Raw genomic sequence first — 16,152 nt, forward strand, 5'->3', positions numbered from 1 at the left:
TCCACAAAGGCTATATTACAAGTGTGATCCTTGTAACCATTTTATGTGGTGCAAAGGAAGTGTTCTACACCAAAATCAACAACACCAACAGCAACAGAGCAATATAGAGTATGAGGGAACATCGGAAGACAACGACAATATAAGTGACGAACTGAAGAAACTGAAGAAAAGAGTGAAAGAGCTCAAAAAATTCCAAGCTGCAGCAATTAAAATAGGAATTGTAATGTTTTTGTGTCTAATGTTTGTAGTAAAGAAGTAATCAAGACAAACAATGATGGTTGTAATGGCACGAGCACATGAATTTCATTTATCAATAATATGCAAGTCTTTGAACTCGTAACTGAAATAGTTTGTTTCCAAAATAAACCGAACATCAAGTTGTGGGTAGCTTTACAAAAAAATGCCAACATGTGCCACAACCTAAGTTGTTTTTCAAAATAAACCTAAGCTTTAAAACAGAAATACTAAACTGAATCCTAAGCTTACTTCTAGTTATGCAGCTTTGGACTTCTTGCTGCTCGATGCATTAGATGTTGGAGCCTTCCTCTTCCTAGCACCAGATGTTGATGCACCAGCAGAACCAGCAGCAGCTGCAGCAGATTCTTTCCTCTGTTTTGCAGTGGAACCTCCTTTACAGGTTCTTGAGTTATGCCCAATTTGCTTGCATTTCCCACACTTGACAGTGGTGTTTCTTTTCCCCCTCTTCTTCTCATGAGCACCTCTTCTTCTCTGCTTGGCTGGTCTGCCAGCTGCCCTTCTCATTAGTGGGGGAAGAATCCTAGGTAGCTCAAATGTAGGCCACTATGTTGAGTCAGGCATGGGGTGAATATGCTCTGAGTATGTGAGCTTATAGGCTGCCCCTTTGAAGTAAGGAGAAACAAAATCTGTAGGATTGAGTCTTTGATGGTATATTACCCTAATAGCATGCTTGCAAGGTATACCACACCCTTGCCATTTCCCACAACCACAAACTCTAGCAGCAAGCCTAATAGGGAACTTCACATGACCATCTAAAACCTCAAATTCACCCCCCCCCCAGCATTAGTTGCATAACAGAACCTCGAGTCAGCACTCCTCTCTTCAAGCTCCTTAGTAGCATATGGCGTCAATTGATCGGGTCCAATGTCAACAGCTTTATCAAATCTGGCCCCGATCTTCGTCATGCACCAAGACCTTATTTCTAACATAACAGAATACAATAATTGGCATCACACATTTTAATGCAAAATAAATACCCGACTCGGAAACTTGAACACATACCCAACTCGGACACTTGAACACAAACCCGACTCGGACACTTGAATACAAACCTAAATAAATAAGTTCCAATGACACAAAAATAGGATAAAATGTAAAGGATTACCTTCAAGAAGTGACAAAACAGGAAGATCCCTAAAGGGTTTGGTACACGCGTTGAAGGATTCCACAAAGTTGGTGGTGTTGTGATCACAAGTGACCCCAACATCAAACTTGTGTCTGGACCACTGTTCAGGCACTTTGTCAAGATATCCCACTGCTTCTGGGATGAGTTTGCCAATCTTTTCCATGGCTTTGTTGAAGACATATGGATTGTATGCATCAGCAGCAACCCAGAACAAGTCATGGAAGGCTGTGCCACTGTATCCAGCTTGTCTGCAGTTGGTATACAGATGCTGAGCACAGACCCTCCTGACTGCTTTGGGGAAAACATCATACAAAGCAGATTCTACTCCCTGCATAACACAATTCCAAGTTTCAATAACTAGGGAAGTGAACCAGAAAACTGAAAAAAATATAAACAATACTACAAATAATAAAAACCAAGAAAGGGAGGAGTAATTACCCTCATTCTGTCACTAATAAAAGTCCAGTCATCCCTCTGGCACCCATGTTGAACAAACAAAGCCTTCAAACTTCTGAAAAAATAGGACCATGTGTCCATACTCTCCGTACTCACAATGCTATAGGCTAATGGAAAAATCTCATTATTCCCATCGATAGCAACTGCAGTGAGGAGAATTCCCTTATAGTATCCACTCAAATGTGCACCATCAATGCCTACGATAGGCCTACAACCTCTTAAGAAACCCCTAACTTGTGCAGCAAAGGAGAAAAAGCAAGCCTTGAAACGGGGTGTCACGTTACCAGAATCTGCAGTCCAAGTGACCAAGGCATAACTCCCAGGATTGGTAGATTTGATCATTTCAGCATAGGATGGTAAAAGGGCATATGACTCATCAAAACCTCCATAAATTTGCTGCCTCCCGAGGCTTCTCACCTTGTACATCAACCTCTGTTTCACTTGTACCCTATAAATCCCCAATGCCTTTCTTTGAAGTGTCTTAATTGGGATTTCTGGATTTGCTTCAATGTCAGGAAGTAGTTTGGTGCATAGCCACTGAGATGTCACCATGGGATTCTCCTCAAGTCTCCCACAAGACTTGTGCTCACTGACAAGAGTTTTAATGGCCCAACTGACCCCATCCAACAACACACAGGCATGGATCCTCCAATTGCATGACTCAACCAGACACATTGCAGTGAATCTGGTTGTATCGGCCTTTTCAACACTCACAGCAAATCCCTCTTGAATACAGAAGTCTCTGAAGACCTCCATGAAGTGTGTCTTGCTTTGGAATATCATCCATGGTTGCAACTTGATAGTCCCCCATGGCATGCTTCCCACAACTTTCCCATTTGCATACAAATTATCCAGCTTATTACTCCCATCTAAATGATCCTCAAAACTTCTCTCAGAAATTACCTCCTTAAGAACATCTTGTTCTTCATCTTCTTCAATTTCTTCGTCAATGAAATCGTCGGAGTTGAAACCAGTTTCACTATCACTCTCACTCTCCTCAAAATTTTCATCATCACTCTCATCATCCCATTGCTCCTCTTCCTCCACATTGTATGCAGTGGGTTTCCTCACCCTTGAACCAGCAGGCCTTCCCCCCCTCTTCTTAGGAACAAACTCACCCGTCTTCTTAGCATGACTTCTGGAAATTCTAAAACCCCTCCCTTTGTTTAACTCAGCCCTGTTAGGAGGGGGTGTCTGATCTGGCTGGTGTTCTGTTTGATGTTGTTGCTGCTGTTCTGTGGGTTGGTGTTGCTGTTGTTCTGTTTGTTGTTGTTGTTGATGTTCTGTTTGTTGTTGTTGCTGATGTTCTGTCTGTTGTTGTTGTTGCTGTGGTTGTGTCTGTGGTGAGGTTGGTGGTGGTGAGGGACTTCTTGGTGGTGGTGATGGATTATTTGGTGGTGGTGAGGGACTTCTTGGTGGTGGTGATGGATTATTTGGTGGTGGTGAGGGCTCTCTTGGTGGTGATGGAACATTTGGTGGTGGTGAGGGCTCTCTTGGTGGTGGTGAAGGCTCTTTTTGTGTATTTGGTGGTTGGGAACCTCCCGGGGAAAGGCAGTCAGCATGTTGTGAGCTGTAAACACGTACGTACTCTACGCTTAAATCCTCAACATCATACACAGGCACCTCAACTGCCACTGTGTTTGCCAATTGCTCCTCCAAATCCCTTTGAATCTCAGCCTCCCTTTCTAACCTTCTCCTTTCCTCTTCCCTCTCCCTCTCAAACTCCTCAGCTTTCCTTCTAAGTTCTGCAGCCTTCCTTTCCTTCCTATCCTTCCTTTTCTTAACTGCAGTCCTAAATTGGATTGAAGTTTCCTTCTCATTTGCCTTCTCTATCCATATTTCCACAGTATCTGTGCGCTTAAATAAACCCCACATGCCCATCAAACCAACATCATTCAACAATTCTACTCTTTTATTCGTACTAGGATTAACATAAAACAATCTAAATAAATCGGGAATCAGAACATCTTGCTTAATAGAATCATCAAACAAGTCATCAACCAAATCCATGTAGTTCGTTTCATCAGTATCTTGTACCCTCACATCAAAATTCCGATCATTATAATGACATAACAACCAAATTGCGACCATCCTATACAAACAATAAACACAACACAAAAATTCAAATTAATGAACTAAATCATTAGGCAAAACAACAAAGCACAACCAGACACTATGTTTTACCATTAACACCCCAAAATTCAAGTTAACCCATCTCATGGAAAAATCACGATTTTAGCAAAACCCTAACCCTAATCAAAGCAAAATTCGCAAAAAATAGCACCAAGAACAAGAAACGAATTGAGTGAACTAACCTTGACACAATTTTGATGAAGTTGAAGCCACAAATTCCAGTCCTTTGCTCTCCTTGCACCCACTTTTGTAGGACTCGCGAAAACTGCAGATTTTTGGACCAAATTGTCGATCTTTTCGTGGGGATTTACTTCGACTAACTATTGCGAGTTGTTTTACACAAATCCCAGCGAATTTCGATCTTTCTCTCTCTTTGGTTTGGTACTCAAGTGCTCTCTAATGGTGTAAGAGAACAGAGAGAAATGTCGAGGAAGAAGTTGGGAAGTTAGGTTTTGAATTTTTTTTTTTTTTTTTTTTTTTTCTTTTTTGATATGGCGCCAGAAAGGACAAGTAAGGGCAACAAGGTAAAAACATGGTAACGGAGGGTTAACGTCCGTCAGACAAAAGGGCATTTAATGATATTATTGCATACGTCAGGGGTGTTTGGTGCATTTTGGAAAGTTTAGGGGTATTTGGTGCATTAAAGTAAACCTCAGGGGCATTTGGTGAAAAATCCGAATAAACTACTCATGTTCTAATTCAGTTGACACATGTTTTAATAAATTATTCCTTTGTTTTAATTAAATTTTATATGTTAAAACTAAGTTTAATCATGTTCTAATTAAATATTCCTATGTTCTAATATAGTGTACACATGTTCTAATTAATATCTCTGGTGTTGTATTAGAACATTATAATTTATATTAGAACATGAGTTGTTAATGTGTTCTAAATTCTTAAATCATAATGAAATAAACTACTCATGTTCTAATTCAGTTGACACATGTTTTAATTAATTATTCCTGAGTTCAATTAAATTTTATATGTTAAAACTAAGTTTATTCATGTTCTAATTAAATATTCCAATGTTCTAACATAGTGTACACATGTTCTAATTAATATCTTTGTTGTTGTATTTGTTTTTAATATTTTCTAAAGAACTAGAAAATGCAAAATATTATATATAAACTACTCATGTTCTAATTAATAAGTTGATATTGCATACCTTGAAGTTGATTTGAGGTTTGCAGATTCATTCTCATCGTTCTCCTCTTCATCATCTTCTGTGTTTTGATCTTCATCATCGTCAGTGTTCTTATTTTCATCGCCTTTTGCATTATCATCCTCTTCCCTGGAATTCTTTTTCTCTATTGGGCAACCAGTTGATTTCTTAACATTCTCCCACCTGTTAATTTATGAATAAAACTTATTATTTTATAATTTAAATAATCTACTAAATTATATTTGTTTAAGTTTAGAACATACCATGTAGCTGTTCTTGGTATTTCTCGGTCACTGTTGTCATTCTTTTCATCATCACCAACTTCTTCATCATATGTTTCTTCATTTTCAGTTTCCACAAGGACTTCTTCCTTTTCCTTTTGATCTTTATGATTAACTTGTTCATCATCCTTTTTTTCTAGTTGGGTTCATCCCTGAAACATATATTAGATATGTAATTATATTTTTATATCATTAAAATATATATTTAAATTAAAATATTTTCCAACTTTGTATCTTTGACTTACTTTGAAACAATGGATGCTTTCTCTCTCTAAAAGGTTTTCTCTCCCTTCTCTCTAAAAAAAACACCAAAACCCTAGATCTTCTTTGGCTTGTCGGCGGCCTGATTTTGCCGTCCAATTCGGGTCGCCGGCAAGCTTCTCTGTTCATAGTTTAGGGTCTGCATCGTCGTAGTACGGTTGTTTCTCTCGGTGGAGAAGTCGAAAGAGGAGCCAAGCATCGCTTCTACCTTCTCTTAGTTCGTCGCCCCTTCTCGCCGAGTTCTAGTTCGTGTCACCGGAGTATCCAAGCAAAGCTCTGTTTTGGAATCGGAGGTTAGTATTCGGGTCAAGGTCACATCTTGGGCGCCTCTTCCAAACCATCTCTAATCGGCGCCGCCGCGTTTCGTCGATAAAGGTACTTTTTAGGGTTAGGGTTTATGATTGGAAGGGGATTTAGTGGTTGGTTTGTGTTCTTAAGTAGGATTTCGGTAGTGCCCCGTTGTGATTTACGGCTTGTCTTTCCCAAGCCCTTATAATCGCCGCCGTCTTGTTTTGTGTCGGACCACCCCGATCTGGACGATAAAGACATTCGTCGCCGTCTTGTAGTGTCGACTCACCCCGACCTTGACGGTAAAGGTAAAGGTTTGTTAGGGTTTCATGTTTTTGGGTTTGATTTGGCTGATTGTGTTTCCCGTATACTTTTGTGCTTTGTCTAATTGGGTTGTTCTCTTGGTTAATAAGTGTAGTATGTTTCGTTTTTCTTCCTTAGTTTGGTTAGTTTGGGTAGTAATTTGGTTTCTTCTTGAATTTGTTCGTTGTTGCTTGTATGAGGTTGTTGATTGTGGTGTTCAATTGGGTTTTCTGGTTTTAATTGGATATATGTTAAACATATTTTCAATTTGGAGGTGGTTTCATCCCTTAGTGTTAGTTCAAAAATGGGGGTTTGTTGTTGTATGTGGGGAGTTAAAGGGTCAGATTAGGCTCCCCATCATCGGAGCTGTTGTTGAAAGAATGGAGCGTGACTCCGTAGGGTTTGAGTGTGGACTTGGGATTTGTTGTCTTAGATGTGCCATTAGGGAAGGAGTAATGGGTAATGGGAGGGTTCGATGTTATTGGGGTTGGGTCGTCCTTTGGTCGCGGAGGGTAACTTTTGTTATCCCTCCTTTTAGGTTAGCGTTAGAAGTTGTTTTTAACGCTTTCAAAAACCTTTATTTTAACGCTGCTCCCCATTTTATGGGGGTTCATAGTATGCTAAAGAAGTCTTCAGACGCTTGTGAGCAATTCACAAGGTCCATTAACCTAGCCCGTATCATTGTTTCTCTTTCGCTCCTTTCTTTGTTTTCCAAGTTCTACAGGTACCTTAAGGAGACTCCTATTGGTAATTTGTCCAACATCAGTGTCATCTTCTATAAAGGAAGTTCAGCCACAAATTGCCTTGGTAAGACATCATCATGTAGAGGGTGTTCGAAATGCATTTCCAACAACCACGGGCCGATTCGAGAAGAGCTGGTTACTTTAAAATATGTAATGGTCTTTAAAGACCTTAGTGTAGCTTTACTTTGTCGTATGTAGTTGTGTAATAGCTTTTTATTTTATGCAAAATTCAGCCTATGTCAAAAAAAAAAAAAAAAAAAAAATTACTTTGAAACAATGTTTTCCAACGAGTTTGCAATTGCCAATTGTATTGCAATTTCTAACTCCTCATCTTCTTTTTCTTCAATAATTGCTTTTGTTCCCGAAGATGATGCTTCTAACTCATTTGAATGAGTTGTAACAGTTGGCAACCTTAACTCATCATCGTCTTTCTTCTTTTCCTCTGATTTTGTTGGCTCTGCCTCGACACATTCTGTTTCTTTTTTATTTTTCAGGGGCACCTCTTCCTTTTGATGCTCTTTTGTGTTATCTTCCAACTTCTCAGATTCTTTATTCTCAGTTGGTATTTCCAACTTTTTAGATTCATTCCTAAACAAAAATTATAACATATTGCACACTTTATTAGTACACACATACAACTAAATCAAAACATATATATATATGAAATTATAGCATAGGATAGAATAATTAAAACATAAAGCTATGATATTAGAACATAATTGTATTATATTAGAACATACATTACAGATAAAAATAACATTGAGTCATGTGACTTAAATTTAAAATCAAACTAAATTAGTTCTGTTTTTCAAGTATTCTGAATGTGTTAATATCTTTACAAAAAATAATTACCTTTGATCATGGGCCAATATAGGTACCGCCTTCACTCCAGGAAGATCACCCTTAATTTTGAATGTAACTTTTTTTGGTGGTTGAACCCTAAATGATTATAATTTATTCCAAATATCAGAACATAATTTTTTATTATAATGTATGAACATTTAAACAAGTTCCAAGTAATTAGCAATTAGAACATAAGCAGCATACCTAGGATTTATTTTTTCCTTTTGTGGATTTTTAATCCTCACTATGATCCTTTCTTTTTCTTTCCTGTTTAGTTGTAGTTTTAAACATTTGTTAGTAAATGTTTTAAATTGAGATTTATTTTTTCTTATTGTTAAATTTAATTAGGATTATTTCCTCTTGATTGGAATTACTTCAGAAGTGGTTTGAACCTCTTTAGTAGTAAATTTCATGGTATGTTTAATCCTTTTTTTCGGTTGAGGGACTGTATTGTATTCAGTTTCAGGAACACTCCTATCACATTGGTAAAACATTTTCAAACATAAGAAAATGCGGTAAGAACATTCAATATTATATTAAAGAATATATCATGCATTTAATGTTGAAGTAAAATTCTAACACTTACTTTTCAATCGAAATTGTTGATTCAGTTGAAGTTGTTTGCAACACGGTCTCTTGTTCACCGCCTATTCTTTCCATATTCTCATTCCTACGAATAAATTGTATTTAATTATATGAAATGACCATACAATAAGTATACTAAATCAAAGTGCAGAAGACATGTTCTAAAGATTTTTGTTATGTTCTAAATATTTGCAAATATATTATAATTTAAATTCTGGAAAATTACCTAATAATGTCACATTCCAAAACAATATTTTTTAAACTTTCTTTGTTCACAGTTGGACTTCCAAATGTGACTGTTTTTGTTGTTTTGACAACATCCTCTTCTGTTTTTTCTCTATTTTCAATTAAATATCTTTTAGAACATGCATGATAATATTTGAAAATTTTACGCATGACTTTAGAACATGCATTATAACATTAAAACATGCTTTAAATAACATTTAGAACATACAGTATTTATTTGTCACTCAATATACTTTTAAATTCTTAAGTTTTTGAAATATTTTCTTCTGTAGGATTTGTATGAAGACTTGAAAATCCGCATTATCAACCTTTTCGTAGTGGATGTCATCCTCCTTTCTGAAAAAATATTAGAATATTTACATAAATCCCACTGTTAGACAATGTTAAAAAACTTTAGAACATGCTCTAACATTTTAGAATATCCATTTTATAAACATAGATCATATACTAAGTCAATGAAACATGTTTGAATGTTTAGAACATGGTAATATTTTTTAGAGCACTTTTGGAGTTTTTTAGAACATGGTAATTTTTGTACAATATATCTATCTCAAAATATTTAATAATCAGTTTTAATTTTAGAACTTCCCTTAGAACAACATTCTTACATTAGAACATGCTTAAAACATGGATTGAACATTAATGTATGTTTAGAATAGGATGAAAACATTGAAACATGTATTTATATTATTAGAACATGTGTTGCAATGACATTAGAACATTCTTAAAATGTTTAGAACATGGAATTTTTTTTATAATGTCCTTTTAATCATGACTGATAACTTTAGAACTTTCCTTAAAACAACATTTTGAAATTAGAACATGCTTTGAACATTAATGTACCATTTGAATATTTTCTAAAACATTAATTCATGATTAAAACCTTTAGAACATGTTCCAAATTCAAAAGTTTTGTTTTATAAAGCAGATGTTGGCATAAAACAATGAAACATGTTCGAATAACTTTAGAACATTCTTAACATCTTTATAACATGGTAATTTTTTTCGAACATTCTTTATTTACCACCAGATCCATCATTAAAACATTCAATCATGACTTTTAAATTTAGAACTTGCCTTAGAACATCATTTATACATTAGAACATGCTTAGAAGATGTATTGAACATCATAAAAACATTGAAACATGTCTTAATATTATTAGAACATGCGGAAAAAATTAGAACATTCATATTTAATAACAGATCTGGTATAAAAACTTTAAATTATGACAATTAACTGTAGAACTTTATTTTGAACATAAATTTAACATTAGAACATGTTTAGAATAACAATTTTATTCGATTTTCTTTATTTGAAACTCCAAATAACTTGAAATCCTTACGTATTTGTAGCTTTTTCTTCTGTTGAAGGAGCATTGAGACTAGAATCGATTGCGTTTTCAGCTTCCTCGCTTTGCATGTGCTCGATTTTGCTTAGTATTTCAAAATTAAGCAACAAAAATTAAAAAATTAATTGAAATTGACGAAAACATTTAAACTATTTGAATTTTGTTAGATTATCACTAACCTTGTATTTTCGCAGTTGTTCAATGAATCAATCGCATTTTCGTCACCTGACTCCATCGAAATTGCGTACAATTTGCAGCTTTCAAATTTTTTTGCGATTTTGTTGCAATTATTTTGATTAAGCGTGATTGAAGTATAGAATGATGAATTGTCATTGTTTTTGCAATAATTCTGCTGGAATTCTATTAAATAGAGAGAATTTTAGCGGTTTTTCGTCCGTTGTAGGGAGTGAGTGGGAGGTTGAGGAGAGAGAAAATGGTGAGAGAGTGGGAGTTATGGCAATTGATGAGAGAGAATGTTTTTTTTTTTTTGGATTTTTTGGTATTTACTACCTTGAAAATACACCACTTTTGTATTTACTACCTTATGAAAATTTTATTTTAAATTACTACCTTAAAGTTTCAATTTATTTTTATTTACTACCACTTTACAGTTTTCTCATTTTAAAATTGAGATATCTCTTTTGTTTTTTAATCATTTTAAGTGATTCAAAGTCCATTCTTCTCATTTAAGTGTAAGGATTCCATATGGATCTTGCTTTTAAAATTTTGCAAAAGGTAAAAATAATTAAATATTATTTGTAAAAGTTTAAAATATATATGAATTATCAAACGAATTGTTTTGAAATGTTGTTCCCAATGAAATCCCTATAAAACAAGGATAATAGTGAACTTTGAATCACATTAAACGATTAAGAAACGAAAGAGATATCTTAATTTTAAAATGAGAAAACTGTAAAGTGGTAGTAAATAAAAAAAATTTGGAAGTTTAAGGTAGTAATTTAAAATAAAAATTTCATAAGGTAGTAAATGCAAAAGTGGGGTATTTTGAAGGTAGTAAATACCAAAATTTCCTTTTTTTTTAATATATTTTTGCTCCGTTTTTTCTTATTTACGATCATGCCATCAGTGGTTGGGATGATCGTGGCCATTGATTTTATTCTAATCCAATGGTGTAGAAGGTGTTCTTATTATAAGAAATGTACTTACATAAGGGAGTGTTTTTACCGGTCCCTCCCCTATTTGCTGAAATATTAGAGCTCCACCTAGAATACTATTGGTTTCGGCCAATGAAAAATAAGATTTCTATTTATTTTTTAATTAAAAAAATCAAGTGTCACGTAGATATTTTAATTCATTAAGTACTAATATATACAACTCCATCCAAAACCAAACACTCCAATAATTAAATAAAAAATCTAAAAAAAAATACTAATCTAAAAAAAAAGTCATACAAAATCAAACACTAATCTAAAATGAAATTCAATCTAAAATCAAACACTAATGCAATATTAGAGCGCCACGTAGGAAATCTAATGCTTTCGGCCAATGAAAAATAATATTTTAAAATTATTTTTGAACTAAAAAAGTCGAGTCCACTTAGATAAATAATTAGGCGCCACGTAGATATTTTTATTAATTAATTTATTAATATTACGCATATACAATTTCATCCAAAATCAATCACTCTAATAAAAAAAAATCTAAAATGAAAATCCAAAATCCAAAATAATCTAATCTAATATATAAATATAGCAGTTGGTATATATAAAAGTTTTAATTTAACTTAACAATTTATTAGAATTCGTGCATCGCACAGGCTAAAATCTACTAGTAGATAAATAAAGGAGAGTTTTTTGTAGAGCATTCGGAGCGCCACGTAGGATTTCCATGTCATCGAATCAAACAATAGTATTATTTTAGATTTATTAAAAATTAAAAATAGATAAATAAAGACCGACAAAAGATAATGAGAGATAAAGATAAATAAAACTCAGTAAAAGATAATAAGAGAAAAATAAAAATAGATGAATAAAGTGACCCGGTAAAAAATAATAAGAGATAAAGATAAATAAAACACAGTAAAAGATAATAAGAGAAAAATAAAAATAGATAAATAAAGACCCGGTAAAGATAATAAGAGATAAATTTTGTTAGAAAGTAAAAAAGATAAATAAAACTCAGTAAAAGATAATAAGAGAAAAATAAAAAAAGATAAATAAAGACATGGTAAATGATAATAAGAGATAAATTTTGAATATTTTTAAAAGATAAATAAAACTCAGTAAAAGATAATAAGAGAACAATAAAAATAGATAAATAAATTCCTGTTAAAGATGATAAGAGATATATTTTGAAATTTTTTAATAGAATAATAAAGACCCGTTAAAACTATCATACTTGTTGATCATAAAAACAATCACTATTTTAACTATCGCTTAAAGTTGAAAAAAATCTTATAAAAAATAAATTTAACTATCTAGTTACGAATTATAGAGGCTGGAGGTTTCCATATGAGAATGATCTTATGGTGAGATTAGACCTGTTCAACGGACCGACCTAGGGCTGGTCGGGCCGGAGTTAAACCGTCCGGGCTAGGCTGGCTTAGCAAGTATTTTAATTTTCAAAAGGTCTTGTGTGCAACAGGTGCACATTAATATTAATGTGCACCAAGTTGTCACACGTGTGAACGAAATAAACAAAAACGCGCACAAAAATCACGCAAAGAAAGAAAGAAAAAATCACGCAAAGAAAGAAAGAAAGAGGAGATAGAAAACGCGCAGCCAGCAAAATCGCAGAAAAGGAGAGAGAAAACGCGCAGCAAAATCACAGAAAGAGAAGGAAGGAAGAAGGACGCAGAAATATGAGAGAGAAAGAACAAAAACGATCGACATTGAAATCGAAACTGAAGAAGAGGAACGCAATCGAAATCGAGATAAAAAGCGATCGACATTTAAATCCAAACCAAAGAGAAGGAAGAAGAACGCAATCGAAATCGAGATCGAAATTGTGAAATCAATATCTAATGGAAAACCTAATTAGGAGTGTGATTCAATCCACTCAAAGAATTCAAGTTCCTATTGAACCTGATATTCAAGATGCAACAATGGAGGACGTTCTCAACAATTGCATCGAAAACAATGCTTTGGCACAGGAACGTGAAGAAGAGGAGGCAATGGAAGCTGAAGAACAACATATTATTTCTGATTCTGAAGGTATGAATAATTAATTATATGTTTGAAGTTAAAGTTATGGTTATAAATGTAAAAGTTAGGGATATTCATGTTAAAGTTAGGTAAATGTGTTGGTTTGGCTGAAGTATTGGTGTTTGAAAAAGTTACAGATATCAAAGTTAAAGTTGAGGTATTCAGAGTAAAAGTTAAGTAAGTGAAATGTAAAGTTATAGTTATGCATAAAAGTTATAGTTTATACGTTCAAAGTTAAAGTTATAGTTATGAATGAAAAAGTTAGCGATATTCCTGTAAAAGTTATGTAAATGTGTTGGTTTGGCTAAAAATAGGTGTTTGAAAAAGTTACAGATATCAAAGTTAAAGTTGAGGTTTTCAGAGTAAAAGTTAAGTATTGAAATGTAAAGTTATAGTTATGAATAAAAGTTATAGTTTATACGTTCAAAGTTAAAGTTATAGTTATGAATGTAAAAGTTAGAGATATTCCTGTAAAAGTTATGTAAATGTGTTGGTTTGGCTGAAAAATAGGTGTTTGAAAAAGTTACAGATATCAAAGTTAAAGTTGAGGTTTTCAGGGTAAAAGTTAAGTATGTAAAATGTAAAGTTTAGAATATTTGCTTAGTTTTTTAACATGATTTTAATAAAGAATTTACAGTTGTGGTTTTATGCATAAAAGTTATAGTTTGATGCATAAAAGTTAGCCTTGTTTAAATAGATATAAGACTTGTTTTAGTAAAAGTTATAGTTTTATCCATAAAAGTTAGACTTGTTTTAGTAAAAGTTACCCTTATTGTAATAAAAGTTATAGTTTTATGCGTAAAAGTTAGCTTGTTTTAGTAAAAGTTAGCCTTGTTTTAGTAAAAGTTAAAGTTCTATGCATAGAAGTTAAACTTGTTTTAGTAAATGTTGGCCTTGTTTTAATAAAAGTTATAGTATTATGCGTAAAATTTAAGGTTTAATAATAAAAATTTCTGCTGATTTTTAGTAATTGCAATAACAGAACCGGATCAAGATATTGTTGGAACACTGATGGGATACACTGCCGAAACAGTGGAGGAACTTCTAGGTTTCTACGAAAAACATGCTAGTGAGGTTGGGTTTTCCATAAGGAAAGGAAACACGAGATTCAAAGTTGGGACAAGAATCGTGCTTGAAAAGACATATTTTTGTTCAGCAGCAGGAGTAACAAACAATGGAAAGAACAAAAAGAAAAAAGTGCAAACAGTTGTTCCTGTAGTGCCCAAAAAAGAGAGAAAACCAAGGCAAGTTTCGATCACGAGAACTCAATGTAGGGCTTGCTTGAGAGTGAAAATGAATTCTGAAGGCAGATATGAGGTTGTTAATCACGTGATAATGCACAACCATGATTTAACTAGAAGTCAATGGCACTACTTGCATAGATCTGAAAGGCAAATAACGGAAGAGAAGAGGGAGGCAATTGAAACTATGCAAAAATCTGGTAATAGTTACATTTTGATAGTTAAACTTTTATGTTCTGTGTAAAAGTTATTGTTTTGATACTCATCCTTTTGTTACTGCAATCACCTTCTAAGATGAAAAAATTTGGAAATATAAAAGTCAAACTCATATCAGTTAAAGTTAAGCTTTTTAAAGTAAAAGTTAGGTTAGAGTAGAATGAGAAATGTCTTTAACTTTGACAACAATTTCCTTAACTTTAACCTACATAACAACAACTTTAACACAGAAATTAACTATAAGGTGTTAAAGTTAAGTTATTGACAATTAAAGTTTTAAAAGTTAAAGTTAAGCTTTTTAAAGTAAAACTTAGGTTAGAGTAGAATGAAGACTGTCTTTAACTTTGACAACAATTTCCTTAACTTTAACCTAAATAACAACAACTTTAACACAAAAAATTAACTATAAGGTGTTAAAGTTAAGTTATTGACAATTAAAGTTTTAAAAGTTAAAGTTAGCCTTTTTGTACTAAAAGTCAGGTCTGAAGAAGTAAAAGTTGAGTAAAGTTAAATATTTTGCCTAAACTATTATTTTATTTACATTCTTTTATGCTCAACTGACAGGTCTGTCATCCACGGCTTCCTTTAACTACATGGCAATTAAAGCTGGAGGTGAAGAAAATTTAGGACACTCGAAGAAGGACCATCTAAATTACTGCACGAGGTTAAAAATGAAGCAAATAGAAGGAGGTGATGCACAAGCAGTAACTGACATAATGTATTTAGAGCTTGAAGGTGACCCAAACTTCTTTTTTAGATTTAGATTGGATGAAAAAGGAAAATTAAGGAGTTTGTTTTGGAGGGACTCTATGATGATGGAAGACTATGGAATTTTTGGAGATATAGTGGTTTTTGACACAACCTATAGAACAAATAGGTATAACCTAATTTCTGCTCCAATAGTTGGAATAAACAACCACTGGAACAATTGCATGTTTGGTTGTGCATTCATAGGAGATGAAAAGATTGAGTCGTTTGTGTGGCTTCTACAAACTTTCAAAAAGTCAATGGGAGGAAAAAGTCTAATATCAATCTTTACAGATCAAGATGCATCAATGAACAATGCCATCAATCAGGTAAAAATCCAAGATTTATCCTTTTCAGAGTCCTTAACTTTAACTTCATATTCCTCAACTTTAAGTTCATAGTCCTTAACTTTAAGTTCAAAATCTTTAACTTTAAGTTCAGAATCCTTAACTTTAAATTTAGAAATCTTAACTTTAATTTTAGAATCCTAAAGTTTAAATTTAGAATCCTTAACTTTAACTTTAGGATCCTTAACTTTAACTTTAACTTTAAAATTCTTAACTTTAACTTCAATATTCTTAACTTTAACTTCAAAAATCTCAACTTTTAAGATTGGGTTGTATATGCAGGTCTTTCCAGATTCAAGACACAGATTATGTGTATGGCATTTGCATCAGAATGCTATTACCAAATTTGGGGCATTGAAACGAGATCCAACTTTTAAGAAGACATTCAACTATTGCTTGTATA

The 16,152-nt window shown here is 33.4% G+C and overlaps 2 protein-coding genes across 2 annotated transcripts; both read right to left on the reverse strand.

Moving 5' to 3' along the window:
* Positions 1–798: 798 nt before the first annotated feature.
* On the reverse strand, positions 799–4,726 carry LOC130461504 (uncharacterized). Its single transcript, XM_056829630.1, has 4 exons — positions 4,156–4,726; positions 1,823–3,932; positions 1,364–1,712; positions 799–1,180 (listed from the first exon to the last, which is right to left on the reverse strand). Exons 2-4 carry the CDS (start codon positions 3,929–3,931, stop codon positions 1,011–1,013), a joined length of 2,628 nt encoding a protein of 875 aa, XP_056685608.1. The 5' UTR covers position 3,932; positions 4,156–4,726; the 3' UTR covers positions 799–1,010.
* Positions 4,068–6,226, reverse strand: LOC130461505 (uncharacterized). The gene is made up of 4 exons (XM_056829631.1): positions 6,148–6,226; positions 5,399–5,552; positions 5,139–5,318; positions 4,068–4,092 (listed from the first exon to the last, which is right to left on the reverse strand). Exons 1-4 carry the CDS (start codon positions 6,224–6,226, stop codon positions 4,068–4,070), a joined length of 438 nt encoding a protein of 145 aa, XP_056685609.1.
* Positions 6,227–16,152: the final 9,926 nt, after the last annotated feature.

Source organism: Spinacia oleracea, chromosome 5, assembly GCF_020520425.1.
Source record: "Spinacia oleracea cultivar Varoflay chromosome 5, BTI_SOV_V1, whole genome shotgun sequence".
NCBI lineage: Eukaryota > Viridiplantae > Streptophyta > Magnoliopsida > Caryophyllales > Amaranthaceae > Spinacia > Spinacia oleracea.